At 33.4% G+C, this 25,444-nt stretch overlaps 2 protein-coding genes across 9 annotated transcripts; both read left to right on the top strand.

The window, feature by feature from the left end:
• Positions 1 to 227: 227 nt before the first annotated feature.
• On the top strand, positions 228 to 4,836 carry LOC113119101 (H-2 class I histocompatibility antigen, alpha chain-like). 2 transcript variants are annotated; one of them, XM_026288301.1, is made up of 9 exons: positions 228 to 384; positions 1,345 to 1,617; positions 1,735 to 2,022; positions 2,100 to 2,384; positions 2,517 to 2,642; positions 2,853 to 2,888; positions 3,094 to 3,150; positions 3,476 to 3,543; positions 4,116 to 4,836. In XM_026288301.1, exons 1-9 carry the CDS (start codon positions 321 to 323, stop codon positions 4,170 to 4,172), a joined length of 1,254 nt encoding a protein of 417 aa, XP_026144086.1. In that variant the 5' UTR covers positions 228 to 320; the 3' UTR covers positions 4,173 to 4,836. The 2 variants fall into 2 exon arrangements, with proteins under 2 accessions (XP_026144086.1, XP_026144087.1); XM_026288302.1 differs by lacking the exons at positions 2,853 to 2,888; positions 3,094 to 3,150.
• A 5,300-nt stretch (positions 4,837 to 10,136) lies between these two features.
• On the top strand, positions 10,137 to 25,090 carry LOC113119102 (H-2 class I histocompatibility antigen, Q10 alpha chain-like). Of its 7 annotated transcripts, none has more exons than XM_026288308.1 (9): positions 10,137 to 10,324; positions 18,733 to 19,005; positions 19,114 to 19,401; positions 19,492 to 19,776; positions 21,981 to 22,097; positions 22,293 to 22,328; positions 22,932 to 22,972; positions 23,998 to 24,041; positions 24,121 to 25,090. In XM_026288308.1, exons 1-8 carry the CDS (start codon positions 10,249 to 10,251, stop codon positions 24,028 to 24,030), a joined length of 1,149 nt encoding a protein of 382 aa, XP_026144093.1. In that variant the 5' UTR covers positions 10,137 to 10,248; the 3' UTR covers positions 24,031 to 24,041; positions 24,121 to 25,090. The 7 variants fall into 7 exon arrangements, with proteins under 7 accessions (XP_026144093.1, XP_026144096.1, XP_026144094.1 ...); XM_026288309.1 differs by lacking the exon at positions 10,137 to 10,324 and adding an exon at positions 11,410 to 11,598; XM_026288307.1 differs by lacking the exon at positions 10,137 to 10,324 and adding an exon at positions 12,603 to 12,779.
• The last annotated feature ends 354 nt before the right edge of the window (positions 25,091 to 25,444 follow it).

Raw genomic sequence — 25,444 nt, 5'->3', positions numbered from 1 at the left:
TTGAGGGTCAAATAAAGATGGAAGAGATGTTTTTAGCCAATTCTTGAAGATGGCTGGATTTAGCTGCTTGGATTATTAAATGCCTTATTTAATGATTTATCACAAGTTCACAACAGACACAGGAGCATAAACTCCGCACTCCTGTGGATCCTGTGTATAAGTGACGCTGTGCGCGCTGTTTTATCATTGGATCGGATCTCTGGAGGGTGTGGATTGGTACTTTTTTTTACACATTAACCTGTTGGACTGGCTTCAGATCAACAGAAGTCGTCGAATAAAGAAGACACGTATAGGCTCTGAAGCCTTAACAGGCTTTAAAAATGGGACTTTTTCTAGTTTTGTGCTCGGTGTTTCTGCTAGGTGCTGCTGTACCTGCCTGGAGCGGTGAGTCTGCTGCTTAACAGCGCGTTTAGTTTTAATTTAACATTATTATCAGAAAACTGAAAGCAAAACCATGTTGCCATCATTGAATATAGTTCCTCTATATGCGTACTGTAATATGTATATCTCAACATAATGAGTGTTTAAAAGACTTAAACTGTATTTTTCTCGAGTGATTAGTTAGTTCAGGTGTGTTTTGGTGTCCAGGTGTGTCGTTAAAATGGCGCAGGTACAGAAATACTTTCGGTTTATGTTACTTCCTTGAAAAACAAGTGTATAAGTTACATCAACTCGACGGATCTTTTAACTAGGCCTACTCCACTACACATAAAACTACTGAATAATAAGTTTGAAATAGGTCTAATCTTACTTGCAAGTTTTCGTTATTTAGCCTACTTAAATTAAAATACTTGTATTGTATTGTGGAATGACGTGTTACTAAAATAATAATAATATTTAAGACAATGAAGTGTAAAAAAAAAAAAATGAATATTAAATTTAAAAGGCCTATCCATTACTTTCTTTTTAGGCTATCTTAAAGCGATTTTCTGTCTACAGTAATACTTTAAAGTTTGTGGACTAATCTGAGTTTTTTTTTTTTATAACAAAAATTTGAGTTTGTGTTCTACTTCTCGAAATAGAATAGGCTGTAACAGAGAAAGACTATTGTTGTTACAAACAGCTTACCAGCTAGAGTGCAAGTGACATTATAAATGACTCGATAAATAAACCTGGGCTGGTTTTAGTTTTGTTCTTCTCCTAACCGAATTAATTTCGGTTGTCGCCACCTACTGGTTAAACTATTTTTATACAAAACTTATAAATATAATAGACCTTGACTTGGCGAAACAAGATTGATTTTATTTATATCACCGTTTATATATATTTTTTAATATATTTTTTCAATTATAATTACTATTATTATTTGCTATTTATGCATTTTTTCCCCCTCTTGCATTGCAGAAAAACACTCTCTGTACTACATATATACAGCTTTATCCAAACCTGTCGAGCGGACGGGCATCTATCAGTTCACTGCTATGGGTCTGCTAGATGACAGAGAGATCGACTATTACAATAGTGAAGGACAGAGAAAGATTCCCAAACAGGACTGGATGAAGGAAAAAATGCAGGAGGATTACTGGGAGAAAGGCACCCAGTCCAGAAAGAGCAAAGAACAGTGGTTTAATGTGAACGTCGACATTTTGATGAAACGCATGAGACACAATGAATCAGGTGAGGAACACTGATACAATTCAACATGCATATTTTTAAGAACATTTTTTATCTTTTTTTTTTTTTTTTACATTTTTACCTCTAAATCACAATGATTTTAATGTGTGTCTATTTCAGATGTTCATGTTCTTCAGTGGAGACATGGTTGTGAAATTGAGAAACAGGGAGATGAAGTAAAATTTTCCAAAGGCATTGATGAGTACAGCTACGATGGAGATAACTTCCTGTCTTTTGATGATAAGGAGTCTCAGTGGGTCGCTCCTGTTGATGCAGCTCTACCAACCAAGAGAAAGTGGGATAATGTGCCCATCCTAAACCAGTACACCAAGGGCTACCTGGAGAAAGAGTGTGTGGACTGGCTTAACAAATTCAGAGAATATGGAGATGAGGAGCTCAGAAACGGCTGTGAGTAAATGTTTGTTGATGATCTGCAGCTGTCATACAGATATAACTCACTGATACCCTGATTTCTGTGTCCTCAGCTCCTCCAGAAGTTGATGTGTTTGCAAAAAGGTGCACCAGTGACAAAACCAAAGTCAAACTCTCCTGTTTTGCCACTGGCTTTTACCCCAAAGATGTGATATTGAGCATCAGGAAATATCGCTCACCCCTGCCTGAAGAGGAGATTGTATCCTCAGGAATCAGACCAAACCATGATGGGACCTTCCAGCTGAAGAAGAGTGTGATTATCCAGGAGGATGAAAAAGCAGAATATGATTGTTTTGTGTCTCACAGAACCCTCCCAGTGCCAATTGTCATTAAATGGGGTAATTAGCATATTAGATAGAATTATCACATGATATGCAAATCAAAAGGCTTTTAAATTGTGAACTTTTTTGTTCTGTTTTATCCTTGATCAGTTCAGATTGATTTTAAATATTTATTTTGTATTTGTATAGATGGAAAATGCCCAGACTGCACTGAAGGGAATATGATGAGTTTGGTGATTGGAGTAGTGATTGGAGTCGTGCTTATGCTGGGAGTCGGTGGATTGATTTTCTTCTTAAAGAAGAGGAGAAACTCTGGTGAGTATGGACTGAATAATGATAAACCATACTTTCTTATTATCAGTTTTGTGTTTTCAAAGGAATGATTTTCCCCAATAAAACATTTATTTTGGTGTTGTAATTATATATTGCTTCTGATTTCCACTGAACAAACATCTATTATACAGATTTAGATCTAGTTGTGGCTATGTCAAAATACACTTTAACATTTCACTGTTTCTTCAACAGGACAACAGAGGGCTAATAACATGACAAGTAATATTGGTAACTGTTTTATATATTTCATTTTAAAGGTGATGTTACAATTAGTATAGAAATTGTTCATTAAATATCTGTAAACACAAAAATGTGGAATCAAAGTGTAATGTAAGTAAAATGTACAGGCATTGGAGATATCATCTCACTATGCAGTTCAAAATCTCTGATGTGACTTGTATTGCTGCTTAATTTGAATATCTGTATGTTACAGGAAATCCAACTGAGATGCCTAAGACAAAAATAGGAGGAGGTTCTGACTCTGACTCTGGTGAATATGCCACTATCTCATGCTTTTATTTAAATAAAGCACCAAAATCAGGTTACATCTTTAAATGCATAATTTGTCTTTCTGGAATCCAAACTGGTATCAATCTCATTGTGCGCGCACACACACACACACACAAACATGCACAAACAGAGCAAAGCATTATGAGCTGTATATGCAAGCTTTTCACCACTGTTTCATGTACAAGCTGTTTTTTTTTCTTTTCCATTTTTTTTTATTGATTGATTGATTGGTGCATCCCTGTTTAATATGGCATCTCATGCACAGCACTGGAGAAACACTTTGACAATTTACTGTTTCTCAACAGGAAAAGGAAGTTCTGATCCAAGTCCAGACGGCAGTTCCACTAGCTCTCAGGAGTCAGTGATCCTCATGGTAACTATATTTTAAATATAATATCAGTGCAGCCAAAGGGAACACCTTAACATGTTTCTGTTTTCCCTCAGGTTAGGGTAGCACAGGAAAAATATCATATGGTCAAAAAAATGGTTAAGCCTTAAAAAATTCGCCAAATTGTGGATCCTGGGGTTTGAACTAGCAGGGACAGGGAACCAGCAGCAGAAGGTGCAGAGTAGACGAGTCTCATGTAAATATTTGGGAAGTCTGAACATCAGCCAGAGACTGCAGCATTCTGGATGAACTGCAAATGTTTGATGACATACACCTCCATAGATATGACCCAAAGAAAGTTAGAGTAATCAGACAAAAGCAGACTTAAGGACCAGGACCAGGATAGCTATTTTTAAGCATCCCTTACACATTGAGGTGAACTCTACATTTGGGAATACTGGACATCCTCTGATTTTAAATAAAGCGTAGACAATGGTAGCTACCTCTTGATTAAAAGTGTCTTAGAGACTCACATGGAAATACCAAACATCAGTTGCCTAATATTTAGCCACTCCTAATATTAAACTGAATAACAAATATTAATGTCTGTGTTTCAGAGTAAGACCTCCACTGGTCAAAACCAGCCTTCAGAAGGACAAGCACTTCTAAAATAACAGTCTCCAGAGTGAGAGCATCACTGAATGGCAGATCTGTGGCATTTGATATCAACAACTCTGACAGTTCTGACAATCATAATATTTTTGGAGACTGCTTGTAGTTAAATAAATTCTCTCAATTTTCATATAATCTGGAAATGTTTAAACACTGCTTGAGAAAATTATGTTTTCCAGATTAAATTATTATTGCTACTTCTAAAGGCTCATGGTAGACACTTGTTTCATCATATTTGATATTTTCAATACTATCATTAAAAATATTTGATAGTTTCAATACCAGTGAAACCAATGATCTAATTTACTAACAATTATCTGGAATACTCTATAAAAAAGAGATATATTATTATTTTATACTCTTGAATGTCTTACTCTTCAAAAGTTGTTAAAATTGTGATTGTTTTACCTCAGCTGATTTATTTTGTTTTAATGCACTTCATTTACTCAGGCAATGATCACTTAAAATCATTCTTCATGATACCAAATGTATCGGTGGTATCAATGAATGCCTGGTGGTAATGTGGGATCTACTTATTCTTGGTACAGCCTCATGTTTTGATATTTCTATAAATGTGTGATATCTGAATCTGTTGAATACATTGTTTATTTGTTAACATTTTGAAAACTCCAAATAAAATCAATTGGGATTACTTGGGAGAAAGAATTGCTTACTGTGAGTATTGTCATTATACTGTCATTTCAGCACTCCATGTGAGGGTTTCATCCAAAATGCTGATTTAGGCATATACAGATATTATCATTTTACGTTTTCTGTATTTCTGTTCCTCCATTTTCTGTAATCAGTTTCCAGCTCTCTATCCATTTAGGCTATTCTCCAAACCTGTGGTTGTCCTGGTGTCTCAGGCCAAAGACGGAGAAGGTTTTTTTTTATTTTTTATTTAATGTACCAGTATATTCTGGTATGAATTTTGCTGCGTTTGTCAGAAAACAAAAGTGTAATAAATATTTTATGCTTCCTTATTTTAAAACTGGGTTGTATTGACAGACTTTAAATTTGATTACGAAATTATGTTAGCATCGTGCATGATGAAAGTGTATGTATTTTATACTTATTTAAAAATAGAGCGAATATAGTATATAGATTTATCAACTAAAAAAAAAAAAAACTAACTATCCACAGTCGCTCTGGTCTCCAAAGACTTGGAAAAAATACAAAATAAATGAATAAGTCCATGCATCCCCCAGATTCTTAAAAATACCTTCTTTTGTGTTCACCAGAAGAAAGAAATCCATACATGTTTGGGACAACTTGAGGGTGAGAAAATAATGACAGAATTTTCATTTTTGACTGAACAATCTTATTAAATACATGATTAATATCAGGATTAGATAGTCATTAAAGGATTATGTTTCACGTTTTGCCTTAAATTTGTTTGTCAAAACAAGACCCTAGAAACAATGACAAAATAAACAGAAAAATAGGAATTTCAGTTTATGCAGGATCTTGATTAATCCTGTTAGAACTGCTTTTAACTGTGGGATTTTGAAACTAAATTTATATTATTATTTAACTTATATAATAGATTTGGTCTGTTTAGAACAATTGTTTCATATGAATGTCAGCATTATGATAAACTGTATGAGACACAATGAATAGACTCAGACCTTCTGCATCCTCATCCTTTTTTAGAAAGCAAATGTTATTGTTTAAAAATCAGTTATATTCATATTGGGAAGCTAAAGACCTTGTTGTCTATAATTTAATCTATTTCAATATTTGGTACGATTTGTTGGTTTTATTGGTTACATGTCAAAAGTAGACTACAGGCATGTTAACATCAAGATTAATATTTGGTGTGATAAACTTTTAATCTGAATGGCTGTTAATGCATCTGTATAGAATGACATGAATATTTGCATAATGTCAATGCAATGCATGTTTTCACTGAGAGGCCTTCTAACCAGATCTGTGAAACAAAGCCAATCAAATTGCTATACAAAACTAACACAGAGATCATCTTTCCTTCTCTTTGAGGGTGAACAGACTATTTTGCTAAGTGACTGTGTATAGATGCAGAATCCAGAGACTAATCTTATTTGGTAAATACCATATTTAATACAAAAATCTGAAATACTTTTTGATAGCATGTAAATAAATTATCAATTGACTTCCATTCTATATGGCCAGAGAGTGTATCTGTGTTTCATTCAGCTTCTTTAAAACTAACACTTTTGAATGTTATTCTGTAAAATATATATGCTTTAACTGCTTTAAATATTAATGGAAATCATTGTACGGATCAAAAACAGTTTCTGACTTTGTTTACTCATTTTATAAAGAACTATATCATAGCAAATTTGATTTTTATAAATGTGAAGAGTTCATTGAAATACTCCATCAACACATTCCTATTATTGAAAAATAATTGAAGAATTTCATGGTTTTTGTGAATCAAATATAACAACTTCTTCTGAGATCAAAGACACCCAGCAGAAATGTACTTACATTTTTGGGAACTGATCGAAATTCCTCTTTATAATATGTAAAATGATTATATTAACAGTGGCAAAATGACTACTTGAAACAAGGTATCATTTTGTTAATTGCTAAACCAGATAAAGATCCAAACTTGATAGAAAATTGGAGACCAATCTCTCTTCTAACAATTGATTATAAATACATTACTTTAGCATTTGCTAACAGATTACGAGAAGGTTTAAATAAAATTATAAGTGAATAGGTTTTTTAAAAGATTCACACATAATGTTAGCATCATGCTAACAATATTAGACTTGGCTTGACCTTATGGATTATGCTGAGAATGTTGATGATGGAGCCATTATTTTCTTTCTGGACTTTTCAATTTGATTGTTTTTTATCTTCATTGAAATTGTTAAAAAAACAATAAGTCATTAACATGTTTAAAATATTATGACATTATTTTTTGGTCCCCTGTTACTATTAATGTCACACTTACATGACTGTTATGCTGTGTTCTGTATGATATTTATTCTGTGTTCAATAATAATAATAAAAAAAAAATAATATTAATAATAATAATAATAATAATAATAATCTGCCTTTAGCAACTTCCCCAGTTGTCAGCATCATCCGCCATTTTCTGATTCGGTTGTTGCGCAATTGTATTCAGACTTCAGTAAATATCAGGATAGTTTACAGATAATGAAAATCTTTCCAGCCATGGGCACGACTGTCCCGACCGCGAGTTTTGCTCTGCTTTGTGTTTTTCTTCTCTGTTAGCCCTCACTTCAAACAGGTAAACGATCACATTTTGCTGTTTTTGTCGGAGAAACAAGGTGAAAGTTACTCTACACTCCCTGGTCTAACGTTATTGCCTAACGGTTTTGTCACGAAAGAACTAAAATTTGATTACGAATGTATACAAATGTAATACATTTAAAGGTGTATCTATATACTCATATTAATAATTGTATAACAACAGTTTTGTCAACTCAAAAGCAACTCTCCACAGATTGATGTCCTAAACGTCGATCAACATGGCAGCGCAGGGGCCTATATTTACCAACACCTTTATATTAGATGGCCTTACTATGTACTTTGGTACAATGCACTTATTGTGTACATACGCGCTTTACATAAGTGGTAAAGAAATAAAAACATTCACAATTGGCAGATAACAAAACCTTCAATATCTTCTTTAAGGCTTCTGGTTTAATTATAAATGTATCCAAATGTGAGTTATTAGTAATATTCCAGTGAGATCCTCTGTCTAATACCTAGGATTTCTTGTAACAAGGATGTTACAGAAAGACAAAACTTAAATTTCTCCTCTAGATTAAAAAAGACCAAAGCGTTATTAAACTGTTGGTCTGTTTATGGTCGTGTCCTATTATTTAAAACAGAAGGCTTATCTCGATCTGTCTATCACTCCCTGTCTATATATGAATAAGACTTTTATTCTAAAGATATCAATCATCTTTTTTATTCTTTTATTTGGAAAACCAAATCCCAAAGACTAAAGGGTTCTTACTAATAAGAAAGCTGAAGCGGGTCTGGAAATACTTCATCTTGAAGATGTTAACAGAACTTTTAAAGTCATTTGGATTAAAAAATGTTTGATTAATCGTTTCTCCCTTTGGAACCACATTCCACACAGTCTCTTTAATCAAAATAGGTGGCCTTTCTGTTAACTTGTGACTTTAATATTTCTAAACTTCCTCTTAAATTGTCAAAATTCCACCAGCAAGTGCTTTTAGCCTGGAAATTTGCTACTCACACAATTTCTCTCCTCACACTACCTTCACTTGGAATAATATCAATATAACGATTGCCAATAGATCTTTATTTTTAAGAAACTGGTTTAACTTAAACTGTCCTTTTTCTTTCGAAATAAATTTTGTTTTTCTTTTAAAGCAAAAAAGCAGCTAGTCACTGCAACATTTTTATCTGTCTTAGATTATGGAGACCTGGTGTATAGGACCGCTTCAGCACAATGTCTGTATAAGATTGACACTGTTTATCATGCGTCTCTGAGATTTATTACGAATTGTAAAAACTTGACCCATCATTGTGAATTATATTCCAGAGTGGGATGGCCATCGTTGTCCAACAGGAGATCAGGGCACTGGCATACTTTTATCTATAAGGCCATGCTTGGTCTTTTGCCATCCTACATCTGTAGTTTAATCACATGGAGAAGTGTTGATTCTTATTCATTGCGATCAAATGATCACTTGCTGCTCTTTGTTCCATTTGCCCGTACAGAACTGGGAAAAAGGGCTTTTGTCTACTCAGCTCCTTCTGCATGGAACTTTTTGCAAAAAGACTTGAAATTATCTGAACTCATTTCCTTAAATGCTTTTAAGTCCAGATTGAGAGAACCTGAAATGACCTGTTTAAATTGCAAATGTTTTTAATTATTTGTATTGTATAACTTTTATAAATGTAATTGACTGTGTTTTTGCTGCCTCTTGGCCAGGACTCCCTTGAAAAAGAGGTTTTTAACCTCAATGGGACTTTCCTGGTTAAATAAAGGTTAAATAAAAAAAAAAAAAAATTAATACGGATATTTATCATCTTAAAAATATGTTTGATAATTATGGGAATCTTTTAACTTAAGAACAATTCATGCAAATCCACAATTTCCCTGTGCAATTTAAGGAATTTAATTTGGTCATTAAAGCTATTCCTCCTATTCTTGTTCATCTGGTTAAAAGTCATATTCACTATAACTCTGTAGTAATGACAAAACCAAAATTAATTTTAAAATGTCTTGAACTGATTGGTAAAAAATGCAATAACAAACATGTTTTCACTGTTTTCCCAAACAAAATAAAATAACACCTAGAGGATTTTTTTAAACTCTATTATAGATGATATTCATTTGAAGACTGCATGGTTAATCCCTTTTAAATATTGTATCAATAACAAAAATAAAGAAATACATTTTCAAATTTTGCAAACCATCTACTCTGTTAAATCAATCATTTCAAGATACTCTGATATTGATGATTTATGTTATTTTTGTAAAAATGAGAAAGAGGTGTTAACACATTTGTGTTTTGTTTGTAAAATTACCCAGAAGATTTGGAAGGAATTGGCAGATTTAATTTTTAATCTTGTAAAGGATCTATACTGTTTTTCTTTAAAGGACATTATTGTGTGAAAAAAAAAATGTCTACAAAGGTCTTGAATACATTGTTAATTTATTCATATTGCTGGCAAAATTGTATACATAAACAAAAGTGCTTAAACTCATCCCCAATATTTAAGGTATTTGTAGGTGAATTTGATTGGTTTATATCTTCATTGAAATTGATAAAATAAAAAAAGTAATGAAAACATTATAAATTTTATTACATTATTTTTAGATCCCCTGTTACTAATTAATGTCACACTTTTAATTACACTGATTGTTTTTCGTTGTGCTCTGTATGATATTTGTTCTGTGTTAAAAAAACAATAAAAAAAAAACTAGGTATCTGCCTTTAGCAACTTCCTGAGGAAATTAGTTGTCAGCATCATGCACCATCTTCTCACAGCAGACTGTTTCTGTGTTCGGTTGTTGCGCAGTTGCATTCAGACTTCAGTAAATATCAGGAGAGTTTACAGATAATTAAAAGCTTTCCAGCCATGGGTACGACTGTCCCGACCGCGAGTTTTGCTCTTCTTTGTGTTTTTCTTCTCTGTGAGCCCTCACTTCAAACAGGTAAACGATCACATTTTGCTGTTTTTGTCAGAGAAACAAAGTGAAAGTAACTACACTTCCTGGTGTCTAAAACGTCTTTGTCACGAAATAATTTCAATTTGATTACGAATGTATGCTAACATAATACATTTAAAAGTGTTTAAATATACTCATAAAAAATAATTGTATAAGAGTTTTGTCAACTTAAAAGCAACTATCCACAGATTGATGTCCTAAACGTCGATCAACATGGCAGCGCAGGGGCCTTTATTTACCAACACCTTTATATTAGATGGCCTTACTATGTACTTACATTTAAATAATCATTTGGCACAATGTACTTACGGTGTATAATTTTCCCCTTTTTATTTTTGTTGGTTGTCAAATTATTATCCATTGGTATTGTTAATAATAAACAAATTCAAGGTCTCCAAATTTTTGGTAAAGTAATTAAAAAAGTGGTGGATGACACAACCTTATTTTTATAAAAGGGCTCATCTCATTTCTACTGCTATCTCCTTCATTAATAGCTTCTTTAAGGCTTCTGGCTTAATTCTAAATGTATCCAAATGTGAAATCCTTCCTTTACACAATTTAAATGATAAAGTTATTAGTAATATTCCAGTGAGATCCTCTGTCAAATACCTAGGATTTCTTGTAACAAAGGATGTTACAGAAAGACAAAACTTACATTTCTCCTCTAGAAAAATGAAAATTTTACTGTTTTTCTTTAAAGGACATTATTGTGTACTATGAAAAAAATGTTAACAAAGGTCTTGAATACATTGTTAATTTATTCATATTGCTGGCAAAATTGTATATACATAAACAAAAGTGCTTAAACTCGTCCCCGATATTTAAGGTATTTGTAGCTGAATTTGATTGGTTTATATCTTCACTGAAATTGTTAAAATACAAAAAGTCGTTAACACGTTTAAAATATTATTACATTATTTTTAGATCCCCTGTTACTATTAATGTCACACTTTTAATTACACTGATTGTCTTTCGCTGTGCTCTGTATGATATTTGTTCTGTGTTAAAAAAACTATTTAAAAAACTAGGTATCTGCCTTTAGCAACTTCCTGAGGAAATTAGTTGTCAGCATCATCCGCCATCTTCTCACAGCAGACTGTTTCTGTGTTCGGTTGTTGCGCAGTTGCATTCAGACTTCAGTAAATATCAGGATAGTTTACAGAGAATTAAAATCTTTCCAGCCATGGGTACGACTGTCCCGACCTCGAGTTTTGCTCTGCTTTGTGTTTTTCTTCTCTGTGAGCCCTCACTTCAAACAGGTAAACGATCACATTTTGCTCTTTTTAGTTGGAGAACTAAGTGAAAGTAACTCTACACTTCCTGGTGTCTAAAACGTCGTTGTCACAAAATAATTTAGATTTGATTACGAATGTATGCTAACATAATACATTTAAAAAGTGTATCTAAATACTCATACAAATAATTATATAAGAGTTTTGTCAACTTAAAAGCAACTCTCCACAGATTGATGTCCTAAACGTCGATCAACATGGCAGCGCAGGTTCCTTTATTTACCAACACCCTTATATTAGATGGCCTTACTATGTACTTACATTTAAATAATCATTTGGCACAATGTACTTACGCTGTATAATTTTCCCCTTTTTATTTTTGTTGGTTGTCAAATTATTATCCATTGGTATTGTTAATAATAAACAAATTCAAGGTCTCCAAATTTTTGGTAAAGTAATTAAAATTTCACAAGTGGTGGATGACACAACCTTATATTCCTAGGATTTCTTGTAACAAAGGATGTTACAGAAAGACAAAACTTTAATTTTTCCTCTAGATTAAAAAAGACCAAAGCGTTATTAAACTGTTGGTCTGTTTATGGTCGTGTCCTATTATCTAAAACAGAAGGCTTATCTCGATCTGTCTATCACTCCCTATCTATATATGAATAAGACTTTTATTCTAAACATAGCAATCATCTTTTTATTCTTTTATTTGGAAAAACAAATCCCAAAGACTAAAGGGTTCTTACTAATAAGAAAGCTGAAGCGGGTCTGGAAATACTTCATCTTGAAAATGTTAACAGAACTTTTAAAGTCATTTGGATTAAAAAATGTTTGATTAATCATTTCTCCCTTTGGAACCACATCCCACACAGTCTCTTTAATCAAAATAGGTGGCCTTTCTGTTAACTTGTGACTTTAATATTTCTAAATTCCCTCTTAAAATAAAAAACAAAAAAAACAATAATAAAAAAAAACAATCTGCCTTTAAAAACTTCCCCTGTAAATTAGTTGTCAGCATCATGCACCATCTTCTGACAGCAGCCTGTTTCCGCGTTCGGTTGTTGCGCAGTTGTATTCAGACTTTAAATATCAGGATAGTTTACAGAGAATTAAAATCTTTCCAGCCATGGGCACGACTGTCCCAACCGCGAGTTTTGCTCTGCTTTGTGTTTTTCTTCTCTGTGAGCCCTCACTTCAAACAGGTAAACGATCACATTTTGCTGTTTTTGTCAGAGAAAGAAAGTAAAAGTAACTCTACACTTCCTGGTGTCTAAAACGTCTTTGCCACAAATTTAAATTTGATTACGAATGTATGTTAATGTAATGCATTTAAACATGTATCTATATACTCATAAAAATAAGTATATAAGAGTTTTGTCATTTTAAAAGCAACTCTCCACAGACTTGATGCTAAATGTCGATCAACATGGCAGCGTAGGGGCCTTTATTTACCAACACCTTTATTATTGATCATAAGATTGAGACCAGGATTAGACACAAGTACAGGTTCAACTGAATTATACTTTAATTATGTTAATTAAAAATATGATCCTTATGTATAAACGGAAATTCTGGCCTAGTAAACAAATAAAAAAAGTATATTTTTTTACTTTATCCAGCCTTATTCCTTTGTCTCAGTGAATTATAGGTCTGACTTTATATGTTATAATATATTTAGTCTGTTCAATTCTTTCTGTAACTGAAATTCTTTGAGACTGTAGAGTTCACATCACGTTTTTATCCGCCGTTTCCTTCAGAAATGTAGCTACCTTTTTTTTATCACATTTACTTTAATAGTTGATATAAAACAAATAATATTTATCTTTATTGCAGAGAAACACTCCCTGTATTACATTTACACGGCGTTGTCTAAACCTGTGGATCTGCCGGGCATCTATCAGTTCACTGCTATGGGTCTGCTAGATGACAGAGAGATCGACTATTACAATAGCATCGAACAGAGAAAGATTCCCAAACAGCACTGGATGAAGGAGAAAATGCAGCAGGATTACTGGGAGAAAGGCACCCAGTCCAGAAAGAGCAAAGAACAGTGGTTTAATGTGAACGTCGACATTCTGATGAAACGCATGAGACACAATGAATCAGGTGAGGAACACTGATACAATTCAACATGCATTTTTTTAAGAACATTTTTTTATTATCATCTAAATCACAAACATTTTAATTTGTGTCTATTTTAGATGTCCATGTTCTTCAGTGGAGACATGGTTGTGAAATTGAGAAACAGGGAGATGAAGTGAAGTTTTCCAGAGGCATTGATGAGTACAGCTATGATGGAGATAACTTCCTGTCTTTTGATGATAAGGAGTCTCAGTGGGTCGCTCCTGTTGATGCAGCTCTACCAACCAAGAGAAAGTGGGATAATGTGCCCATCCTAAACACGTACACCAAGGGCTACCTGGAGAAAGAGTGTGTGGACTGGCTTAACAAATTCAGAGACTTTGGAGATGAGGAGATCCAAAACGGCTGTGCGTAAATGTTTTATTTGATGATCTGCAGCTGTTATACATATATAACTCACTGATACCCTGATTTCTGTTTCCTCAGCTCTTCCAGAAGTTGATGTGTTTGCAAAAAGGTATACCAGTGACAAAACCAAGCTGAAACTCACCTGTTTTGCCACTGGCTTTTACCCTAAAGATGTGATATTGAGCATCAGGAAATATCGCTCACCCCTGCCTGAAGAGGAGATTGTATCCTCAGGAGTCAGACCAAACCATGATGGGACCTTCCAGCTGAAGAAGAGTGTGTTTATCCAGGAGGATGAAAAAGCAGAATATGATTGTTTTGTGTCTCACAGAACCCTCAAAGAGCCAATTGTCATTAAATGGGGTAATTAGCATATAGACAAAATTATCACATGATATTCAAATCAAAAGGCTTTTAAATTGTAAACCTATTTATTTTTTATTTGTTTTTTCTTCTTGTTCTATCCTTGATCAGTTCAGATTGATTTTAAATATTTATTTTGTATTTGTATAGATGGAAAATGCCAGGACTGCACTAAAGGGAATATGATGAATTTGGTGATTGGAGTAGTGATTGGAGTCTTGCTTATGCTGGGAGTTGGTGGATTGGTTTTCTTCTTAAGAGGAAAAATGAGTTGCTGGTGAGTATGGACTGAATAATGATAAACCATACTTTCTTATTATCAGTTTTGTGTTTTCAAAGGAATAATTGTCCCCAAGACAAAATTTATTTTATTATACAATCATGGTGTAGTTATTATAAAATGCTTTTGATTTCCACTGAACAGGCATATAGCATACAGATTAAAAACTGGTTACACTTATTTCATGTTTTAACATTTTAAAATTTCTTTAAAAGTACAAGAGAGGGCTAATAACAGATCCTAGGATAGAGCAATTAATTTTGTTAGCTATGTTTTAAAAGGTGACGTTAAATGTATACAAATTGTCCATTAAATGTGTAAACACTGTTCAAATAATTTGGAATCAAAGTGTATTGTAAGTAAAATGTCCAGGCATTGGAGATAATGTCACGACATAAAGCATTTCACTGTGCAGTTCAAAATCTCTGATGTGACTTGTATTGCTACTTAACTTGAATATCTGTTAAACCTAAAACAGTAAAAAGAGGAAGTCAGTCCGGTTCTGACTCTGGTGAATATGCCACTTTGGTTTTCTTAAATAATACACCAAAATTAGGTTGCATCTGTAAATGCATCATTTGTGTTCCTGTAATTGAAACTATTATCTTATGAATCTCATTGTGCACACAAAGCTTTACACCAGTTTTACTTAAATGCTTCTTTTTTTTACCTTTCTCTTTCTCTTTTTTTTTAATTGATTGATTGATTGGTGCTTTCCTGTGTAATATGGCATCTCATGCACAGCACTGGAGAAACACTTTGACAATTTACTATTTCTCAACAGGAATGTTTCGAGTTCAGACAGCAGTACTTATAGCTCTCAGGAGAAAAAGGACCTCATGGTAACTATATTTTAATGTAATATCAGTGCAGCCAGATCGGACACATTGACATGTTTCCGTTTTTTTATTTATTTATTTTTATTTTTTTATTGGCTTGGGTATCTCAGGAAAAATATAATCTGGTCAACAAAATTTTTAAGCCATAAAAGATTAGCCCTATTGTGGGACTTGGGTTTTGACTAGCAGGGACAGGGAACCAGCAGCAGAGGTGCAGAGTAGACGAGTCTCATGTAAATATTTGGGAAGCCTGAACATCAGCCAGAGACTGCAGCATTCTGGATGAACTGCAAATGTTTGATGACATACACCTTCATAGATATGACCCATTAGAGTAATCAGACAAAAGCAGACTTAAGGACCAGGACCAGGATAGCTATTTTATAAGCATGCCTTGCACATTGAAGTGAACTCTAAATTTGGGAATACTGGACATCCACTGATTTCAAAATAGCGTAGACAAGGGTAGCTACCTCTTGATTAAAAGTGTCTTAGAGACTAACGTGGAAATACCAAACATCATTTGCTTAATATTTAGCCACTCATAATATTAAACTGAATAACAAATATTAATGTCTGTGTTTCAGATTAAGACCTCCACTGGTCAAATCCAGCCTGCATAAGGACATTCACTTCTAAAACAACAGTCTATAGAGTGAGAGCATCACTGAACGGCAGATCTGTGGCATTTGATATCAACAACTATTGGTTTCAATACCAGTAAAAAAACCCAGAGCATGCTTGTAAAATGTTCTCATTTCCAAATAATCATCTGGGATACTCTTTAAGAATTATACCTTCTTTTTTACTATTGAAAAGTAGTTTGTTGTAAAAAATCTTGAAAAAAAAAAAAAGTATTCATAATAAATGTTAACTTTTATTGTATTTTTTTGATTACCTTTTAATTGTTATTGTATTGTTTTGTTGTCATTTTTATCTGTTTCCCTGATAATGTTAATAATAAAATAAAAATAAAATAAAAATAAAAATAAACTTCCTCAGGAAATTAGTTGTCAGCATCATCCGCCATCTTCTCACAGCAGACTGTTTCTGTGTTCGGTTGTTGCGCAGTTGTATTCAGAATCTTTCCAGCCATGGGTACGACTGTCCCGACCGCGAGTTTTGCTCTTCTTTGTGTATTTCTTCTCTGTGAGCCCTCACTTCAAACAGGTAAACGATCACATTTTGCTTTTTTTTAGTCAGAGAAACAAAGTGAAAGTAACTCTGTACTTCCTGGTGTCTATAACGGCGTTGTCACGAAAGAATTAGCCTAACATTTGATTACGCATGTATGCTAACAAAATACTTTTAAAAGTGTATCTATATGCTTATACAAATAATTATATGAGAGTTTTGTCAACTCGAAAGCAACTCTCCACAGACTTGATACTAAACATCGATCAACATGGCAGCGCAGGGGCCTTTATTTACCAACACCTTTATATTAGATGGCCTTACTATGTACTTACATTTAAATATTCATTTGGTACACTGCACTTATTGTGTACAAACATGTTTTACATTGTAGGCTACTTGTATTAAAAAGTAAATAAAAATATACTTTTATAGTAATTAAATTCTGTATTTAGATGTATGATTACACTGTTGACTGATCCCTGGACCTAAAACCTACCACAACAGCAAACCTGTCCCTAATCTTATACAGTATATCCCACCTCAGTATCAGCAGAAGTGTTTTACGATATGAGCACAGTAAATATATTTTTACTTTCTTGATGTAAATACTCAGTAGTTAAGGCCACCTAACACAGTTCTGTCTTATTAGGGTGATTTATATTGTCATTACAATAATTTTTCATGGTGTCAAATCAATAGATTAGTTTCAATTTTAGTTTTAACCTTATAAGACAACATTTTACAAATATGACAGCTGTTTCCATTGTGATAACTGACTGCTTAAAATATCTACCTGTTATTTAACATTTAGTAGAACAGAAAATAAAATATAATTGCAACTTCAGTGGTTGTGAGTGTTGCTTTAGATGGTATAATGGTTAATAATGGTTAATTAAACTCAAACCCATTAACACAAAGCCCAAACATACCGACTGTCAGATGGAATATATTTTTAATGTAAAGCTACTTTATTTCGCCCATGTTGCATTACGTCGCCAAAACGTTGCTCCAAACAAGAAGTGAACTTGAAGAACTGTTTGTTGTAACTTAATGAGAAATAGGGCATTAATAAATGTTATTAAACCTGAACACATCGTTAAGCACGCTGTTTAATATTTTTAGAGGTAATAAACCGGTCTAGATCATGCACCTCCACAGCTTGTGTTGATTTAGTAATCTTGCTTCAGTGCATCTGCCCAGATACGAATGAAATGATCGCTCACTATTTTCTTATTGGCTATCCTCTATTCATCCGCCATTTTCTCACAGCAGACTGTTTCTGTGTTCGGTTGTTGCGCAGTTGTATTCAGACTTCCGTAAATATCAGGAGAGTTTACAGAGAATTAAAATCTTTCCAGCCATGGGCATGACTGTCCTGACCTCGAGTTTTGCTCTGCTTTGTGTTTTTCTTCTCTGTGAGCCCTCACTTCAAACAGGTAAACGATCACATTTTGCTGTTTTTGTCGGAGAAAGAAAGTGAAAGTAACTCTACACTTCCTGGTCTAAAACGTCTTTGTCGCGAAAGAATTAACATTTGATTACGAATGTATGCTAACATAATATATTTAAACGTGTATCTACTCATAAAAATAATTATATAAGAGTTTTGTCATTTTAAAAGCAACTCTCCACAGATTGATGCTAAACGTCGATCAGCATGGCAGCGTAGGGGCCTTTATTTACCAACACCTTTATTATTGATCATAAAATTGAGACCAGGATTAGTCACAAGTACAGGTTCAGCTGAATTACACTTTAATTATGTTAATTAAAAATATGATCCTTATGTATAAACAGAAATTATTTTATTGTTATTTTTTACTTTATCCAGCCTTATTCCTTTGTCTCAGTGGATTATAGGTCTGACTTTATATGTTATAATATATTTAGACTGTTCAGTTCTTTCTGTAACTGAAATGTTTTGAGACTGTAGAGTTAACACATCAAGTTTAATCTGCCATTCCCTTCAGATTTTTTTATTATTTTTTTTTATCACATTTACTTTAATAGTTGATATAAAACAGATAATATTTATCTTTATTGCAGAGAAACACCAACTGTATTACATTTACACGGCGTTGTCTAAACCTGTCGAGCTGCCGGGCATCTATCAGTTCACTGCTATGGGTCTGCTAGATGACAGAGAGATCGACTATTACAATAGCATCGAACAGAGAAAGATTCCCAAACAGCACTGGATGAAGGAGAAAATGCAGCAGGATTACTGGGAGAAAGGCACCCAGTCCAGAAAGAGCAAAGAACAGTGGTTTAATGTGAACGTCGACATTCTGATGAAACGCATGAGACACAATGAATCTGGTGAGGAACACTGATACAATTCAACATGCATATTTTTAAATGAAAAAAAAATATATATTTTTTATCATAATAAAATCTCACAAACATTTTAATTTGTGTCTATTTCAGATGTTCATGTTCTTCAGTGGAGACATGGTTGTGAAATTGAGAAACAGGGAGATGAAGTAAAATTTTCCAAAGGCATTGATGAGTACAGCTATGATGGAGATAACTTCCTGTCTTTTGATGATAAGGAGTCTCAGTGGGTCGCTCCTGTTGCTGCAGCTCTTCCAACCAAGAGGAAGTGGGATAATGTGCCCATCCTAAACCAGTACACCAAGGGCTACCTGGAGAAAGAGTGTGTGGACTGGCTTAACAAATTCAGAGACTTTGGAGATGAGGAGATCCAAAACGGCTGTGAGTAACTGAAACGTATTTGAATTTGTTGATGATCTGCTGCTGTAATGGAGATACAACTCACTGATAAACTGTTCCCTGTGTCCTCAGCTCCTCCAGATGTTTATGTGTCTGCAAAAAGGTACACCGGTCACAAAACCAAGCTGAAACTCACCTGTTTTGCCACTGGCTTTTACCCTAAAGATGTGATATTGAGCATCAGGAAATATCGCTCACCCCTGCCTGAAGAGGAGATTGTATCCTCAGGAGTCAGACCAAACCATGATGGGACCTTCCAGCTGAAGAAGAGTGTGTTTATCCAGGAGGATGAAAAAGCAGAATATGATTGTTTTGTGTCTCACAGAACCCTCAAAGAGCCAATTATCATCCCATGGGGTAGGCAAAACAGAAAGTATTACAGTAAATGCTCATTAAAGCAGGGGCATTTCCTTCGAAGCAACTCTATTGAGTTTTAATAGGCCTCCTAAGCTCGTCTTTGGTTTGTTGGATAATAATTGTAAAAGAAAAAGCTGAATATCAGTTCACAAAAAAATAAATAAATAGGGCTGACAAGAGATTAATATGTTTAATTAAATTAATTACACAATGCGACAATTAATTAATCAAATTAATCGCACATAAAATCTCACAGGTCATGAAAAAATCATGAAAATAAATGAAAAACCTTTGAAAGAATTATAAATTTTTTATGCTCTGCTCTTAAGCTCTAAAATTCTTTATCAAAAATAATAAGGGAAACACAAAATAACAACCCTCTACATTGTGAGTAAATCACTCGCATATGCAACAAAATTTTACTCTATGCGACTAAATTATGTCTATTGTTAGCCATTGGCTAATGAATTCTTAGATTTTACTCACCAGTGTGTGTGTTCGAGGCTATTGTATGAATAGCACAGATATATTTTCACTCGCTGAACACTGACTGAGTGCTTCAGACCTCTCTCTCCATCAAGCGATCTGTACTTTTCAATTCGTCTCAATGGATGCACTGTGCACCTGTATTTGCTGAACTGTAAACTCTGTGTGAAGGCCCATGACTCGTCATCGCTTTGCTGATAGCGCTGTTTCTCACACATGCAAAGAGAGAGAGCTAGAGTCTTACCATGCTGAATCGACGCGTTACATGTAAACTATATTGTTTTTCGTCTTCTCTTGTCAAAATAATGGAGTTCATTTAGAACTATTTAGCTTTTTAGAACAAGCAGAAGATAGGCCGGTTTCTCCGGTAGTGGGTGGAGCTAATGTGTAAATGGCAATTTCATTGGCTGGCGTTCATCTATTACGTCTCTGTTTTGATTTCAGCAAATCAGTTTGACCGAACGCATACAACGTGATTAATATTCATGAACCCAGCAGCTCATCAATCCATAGTGCATTGTATATAAATTAGTATTATAGTAGAATTAGTAGTAGTATTATCTTTTAATAATAATTAATATGATCTATTACTATTTTTATTTTACAGAAACCCTGAATGACCAACAATATCTTAAGCATCACCACCAGTCTTAAGTTCAGTTAAAATGCCAAATATACATTCATACATGGTTATCAAGTTTTAGTTCTAATCACTAAAGTTATATCATTAAATAGTGCTTAATACCATTTTATAATTATTGACTATATATATAAATATGTGTGTGTGTGTGTCTGTGTGTGTGTGTTTGTAAAATAGTATATCAGTCTGGTGAGAAAACTGAAAAATTTACTAGCCAATGATGATTATATTGCCAAGGCGTGCGTAGAGGGTTGAATAATAAAAATAATTAATGACTAAATGTAATAATAATATAAATAATAATAAAAGGGTTCATTAAAAAACTAATTATAGACTTAGTGATGTCCTGAATAAGATATTTTACATAACATATACAGGCATATATATTTACATAACATATTACATCTTCGTATACAGTTTATATACAGATATACCGCCCTGATATCAAGACAGCATTCCTGTATAAATCTCTTGAATTTTAGGGGAATTCTGTACATCATGCAGTGAGTTGTTATCCTGCATCATGTTTGTCTCCAATTAACTGTACGAGTCATTAAATGATGTTATTTTTCATAACTAATTAATTAAATTAACACATTAAATTGATACCCCATATCAGACATTTTTAACTAAATAATACAATAGATTTCTTATACAATAACATTTTACAATATGAAGATTTTATTACATGACTCTTGGAATAAGTAATACATTTTGTGTAGCGAAAACAAAATGCTCTCATAGGATGAGCATGAATTATCAGGAATAATTATGAGACAATTAGTGTACTATAACGTGAGAAAAAGCCACAAACTCAGTGACATTAATGATTTTAAAATCTGCAAGACAAAAATAATACCTAAAAGCTTAACCAGTTTTCAAAAACTATAAAATGTCACGCCTGCTGACATTGTTTTCTATTATGTTTTTCTATTAAAAAAAAAAAACTTTTGTTTAAACCTATAGATAAAATAGAGGATCCCTTAAAATCCCTTTTAAAAGGGACTTAACAATGTCAGTTCTCTAAATGTGATTCATCTAATTTCAGTGAATTAATTTTCATTTTTTGTTTTTGCAGATGGAAAATGCCCCGACTGTGGAGGCTCCATGATTATTGGAATTGCGATTGGAGCTGTAGGCGTAGCAATTGTTGTTGCATTAGTGATTTTTTACCTTTATAAGACTAAAAGACTCTGTGAGTATTAAAACATGATTACAGATTCTGGGCACATGGCTTTTAATATTTCTCTTTAATGAAAGTGCTTCAACTATTAGAATTGACAGAACTGCTTCAGAGAGAGAACTATAACTCTATTGTTTTAAGAGTACCTGAAAGTAATGCATAGAGATTGCACCTGTATTTATCATATTTTTTTGTAACCCTCTCTAGTTTGCCGAAAACGAGAAGTTCAAAGGAATCTGCCAGGTAAACTGTTTTGGAGAATACTGAAGTGGAGTGAATCTGTATTTCTCTTTAGATAAGTGTTAAGGGATGTTCACACATGAATGCATTTTTATCACTAGAGCTTGGGTGGATGTGAATACACCTACTACTGGATGTTTTTAATGCGCCCTCTCACTGGTTATGAACATAAAATATAACACGATTTCTATGGACTGCTTTAAAATACACTGAGTATGTTTTGACAGGGAATCAGTTTCCACTGCTAATAATGAACATTCTGGAGAGTGGTTCCCAAAAGCCAAAAGCATTGTTAGCAAGTTAGCAATATAGCTTAACGATTTGGTATTTCCCACAATCATAGTTTAAATTTTATTTTAGACCTCCAGAAATGATGTATTAGATAAACAATTTCAGGGAGGTACCATAAATACAGACAAGTTTCCATGAAACCACCACCAAATATGATTCATTATTTATTATTGTTGATTTATCTGTTTTATTTTGACGCACTTAACTGATTGTGACCACTTCACTAATGTAATGCAGTTTGACCTGTTTAAGAGATGCATCATTTTATGGTAAATTAAAATTAATAAGATTTCTGTGTTTATCTCATTCCTCTAGATTTCACAGAGAATGGAGATGCCAAACTGCAGCCAATGGAGGTAAGCAGTTAATATCTGCTGGTGATTTCTGATATAATGTGCCATAAGGGTGGTGTATCGATTGATTGCATAATAACAAAAAACATGTATAAAACTGAACATATATAAGTATTACATTTTTAATGTAATAACTTGTGCAGAAATTAAGTATTTTAGTTACCTGCCTTGTAATAAACTCTCTGTAATGTGTTTACTTTCACTAGATCTTCTGTTGATTGTAGAGACTTAAACACAAGTTGTGTTGTGTTGCCAGGCCTTTTGGTGTTAGTGATCTCACTAGTGCTTTTCTTCTTTTCTGCTATCTGCCTGATTTTGTTAGTTTTTTCAGCCTAATGATGCCCAGTTTTATTCGCTTCATCCTGGGAGTTCCCAGCAATATCTTGCAAATGAAATTTAACATTTGGAATCAACTACAGAACTGTAAATTGCTTAATTTTTAGTTAAATAATCAGGGAACAGCTCAGACCTGAAACTGAAATACCCTTCAAAGGGGGGGACTGCTTATAGAAATGCTGTATGTCTGCAATGTTTCTGATTTGACCTCATTTGGATGTAAATATTTATAATACCCATTTAAATTATTATATCCCAACAATTAGAAAAATAACTGCATAATTAGAAAGTAGAAATTTAATTGGTTATAGCGACTCAATTTGATGAAGTATGTCATGAACAAAAATCTGTAGAATTTGTATGGAAATATTCACTATGCAAAATAACTAGACTTTGCATTATTTTTTTTAATTATTTAATAATAATAATAAAATGACATTTCTTTGTGCTCATAACATCATGTTGATAGAAAATTATATTCTTAACATAGTTTCACTTTATCCAGTATGTGCTGCTGTTAAATTATGACCTGTGTTTATAAAACAATCAGTTTCCCAAAGAGACTAAAGTGGCCGGGGCTCATGGGCACTGATGCATCCCTAATTGGTATTGGTAATTAAACTGGTGCATACAGTATATGAAGTTCACTAAATGATTCTGACATTTGTCTCATTCATTTCCCTTTATTAAAGGAGCCAATGAAGATGTATAAAGATGCCATCTAGAAGAAAAATGCGTATGTATTCCAGAATTATGAACAATCTTATAGTCATGTTACACTGCAATATTGATTATGATTTCTTTTTGTGCCATAGGAAGCAAGAAAAGTAATGACTGAAGACGGAGATGGTCATTTTGATTTTGTTCTTCCTTTTCCCATCAGTATTAACGTGTGCTTTGTTTCATATTATGTGTGTAAGAGTCAGACATAGGTTACTAAAACTGTTTGTAATGACTGCTTTAGGCATGCTACTTTCAGTGATGTGTAATTATGCATGTGTGATGAGAAAGAACATGAAATATGGGGGATTTTGAACTTTTATCATCTTTGACCTGAAGGAAAATGTTAAATATCTGGAATAACACCTTTTCCCCTCATATTTCAGTAAGTTCAGGAAGTTAGGGTAGCTGTAGTCATTCACTGTTATAACCAAAAAGGTTTATTCAAGTTAGGTCAAACATTTCAGTTGATGACAGTATTCTTTTGTTACAACATCATGCATTTGGTAATTGCCTTTATCCACTACATTCAAGTTTTACACTTCACCAGTTCATGAGACTGATACCCATGACACATAGTAGAGTGTGTTTTAAGTATGAATTTATCAAGTGAATAAGCAATATAACAGTGTTATAATATGGTTGCAAAACAATTTTGTTGAAGATTTGGCTTTGTTGACTGCAGACTGCTTTATTTAATTTTTTTTTTCTTTTCAGAATGAATAGCATCCTTTCACTAAGCAGAAATAAAGCATGAGACACTACACATCATGCCATGAGTAAAGTTAGCACTACTGACTGAAAAACTGATTCGGTGTTACCTAAAAACTTTATAAACATATATGTATGTAATCATTTAAATGTTAAATATCATTATTGTAAATCGAAGGTCACATGCATTTCATAATATCCACCTGATTTTTTTTGGTTTGCTTCTGGTGTCATCCGCTTCCAGAAAACAGCTCATCGTATTATGTTTAATATATTATCTTAATTTGAAACACATTGCTTTGTAGCTGCATTCAATAAATAAAACCACTTCCCATTAAAAGTTTTCTAAATGTCTAGAGCTTCTATTTTATTGGGGGGGGGGGGGGGGATTATAGAGTTATGGGTTTAAATAATTAACACAATCCGGTTCCAATCCGGTTAAAAGTGTCAAAGGTTTCTGTTTGCATGATACTGCAGCATTGTTGTTACTGCAGCATCTTTGTTAATGCAGCATTGTAGTCACAACACAGCATCCAATCAGAGGATTTTAAGGTAAACTAATCTCAGAAACCGCTCATGACTAATAACTGAATTAGTGTAAGAATGAGGTTAAGGTTTGTACATTTGTAAACACAGATTATTTGAGTGTATTTATGTAGTATTAATAAAACTATTTGCCCCTCCAAAACTTGATAGTTTGAAAGTGAT

The sequence above is a fragment of the Carassius auratus genome, chromosome 19 (genome assembly GCF_003368295.1).
Source record: "Carassius auratus strain Wakin chromosome 19, ASM336829v1, whole genome shotgun sequence".
Lineage (NCBI taxonomy): Eukaryota > Metazoa > Chordata > Actinopteri > Cypriniformes > Cyprinidae > Carassius > Carassius auratus.
Note: the sequence above shows the minus strand (reverse complement) of the source record. Positions and strands in the feature narration are given on the sequence as shown.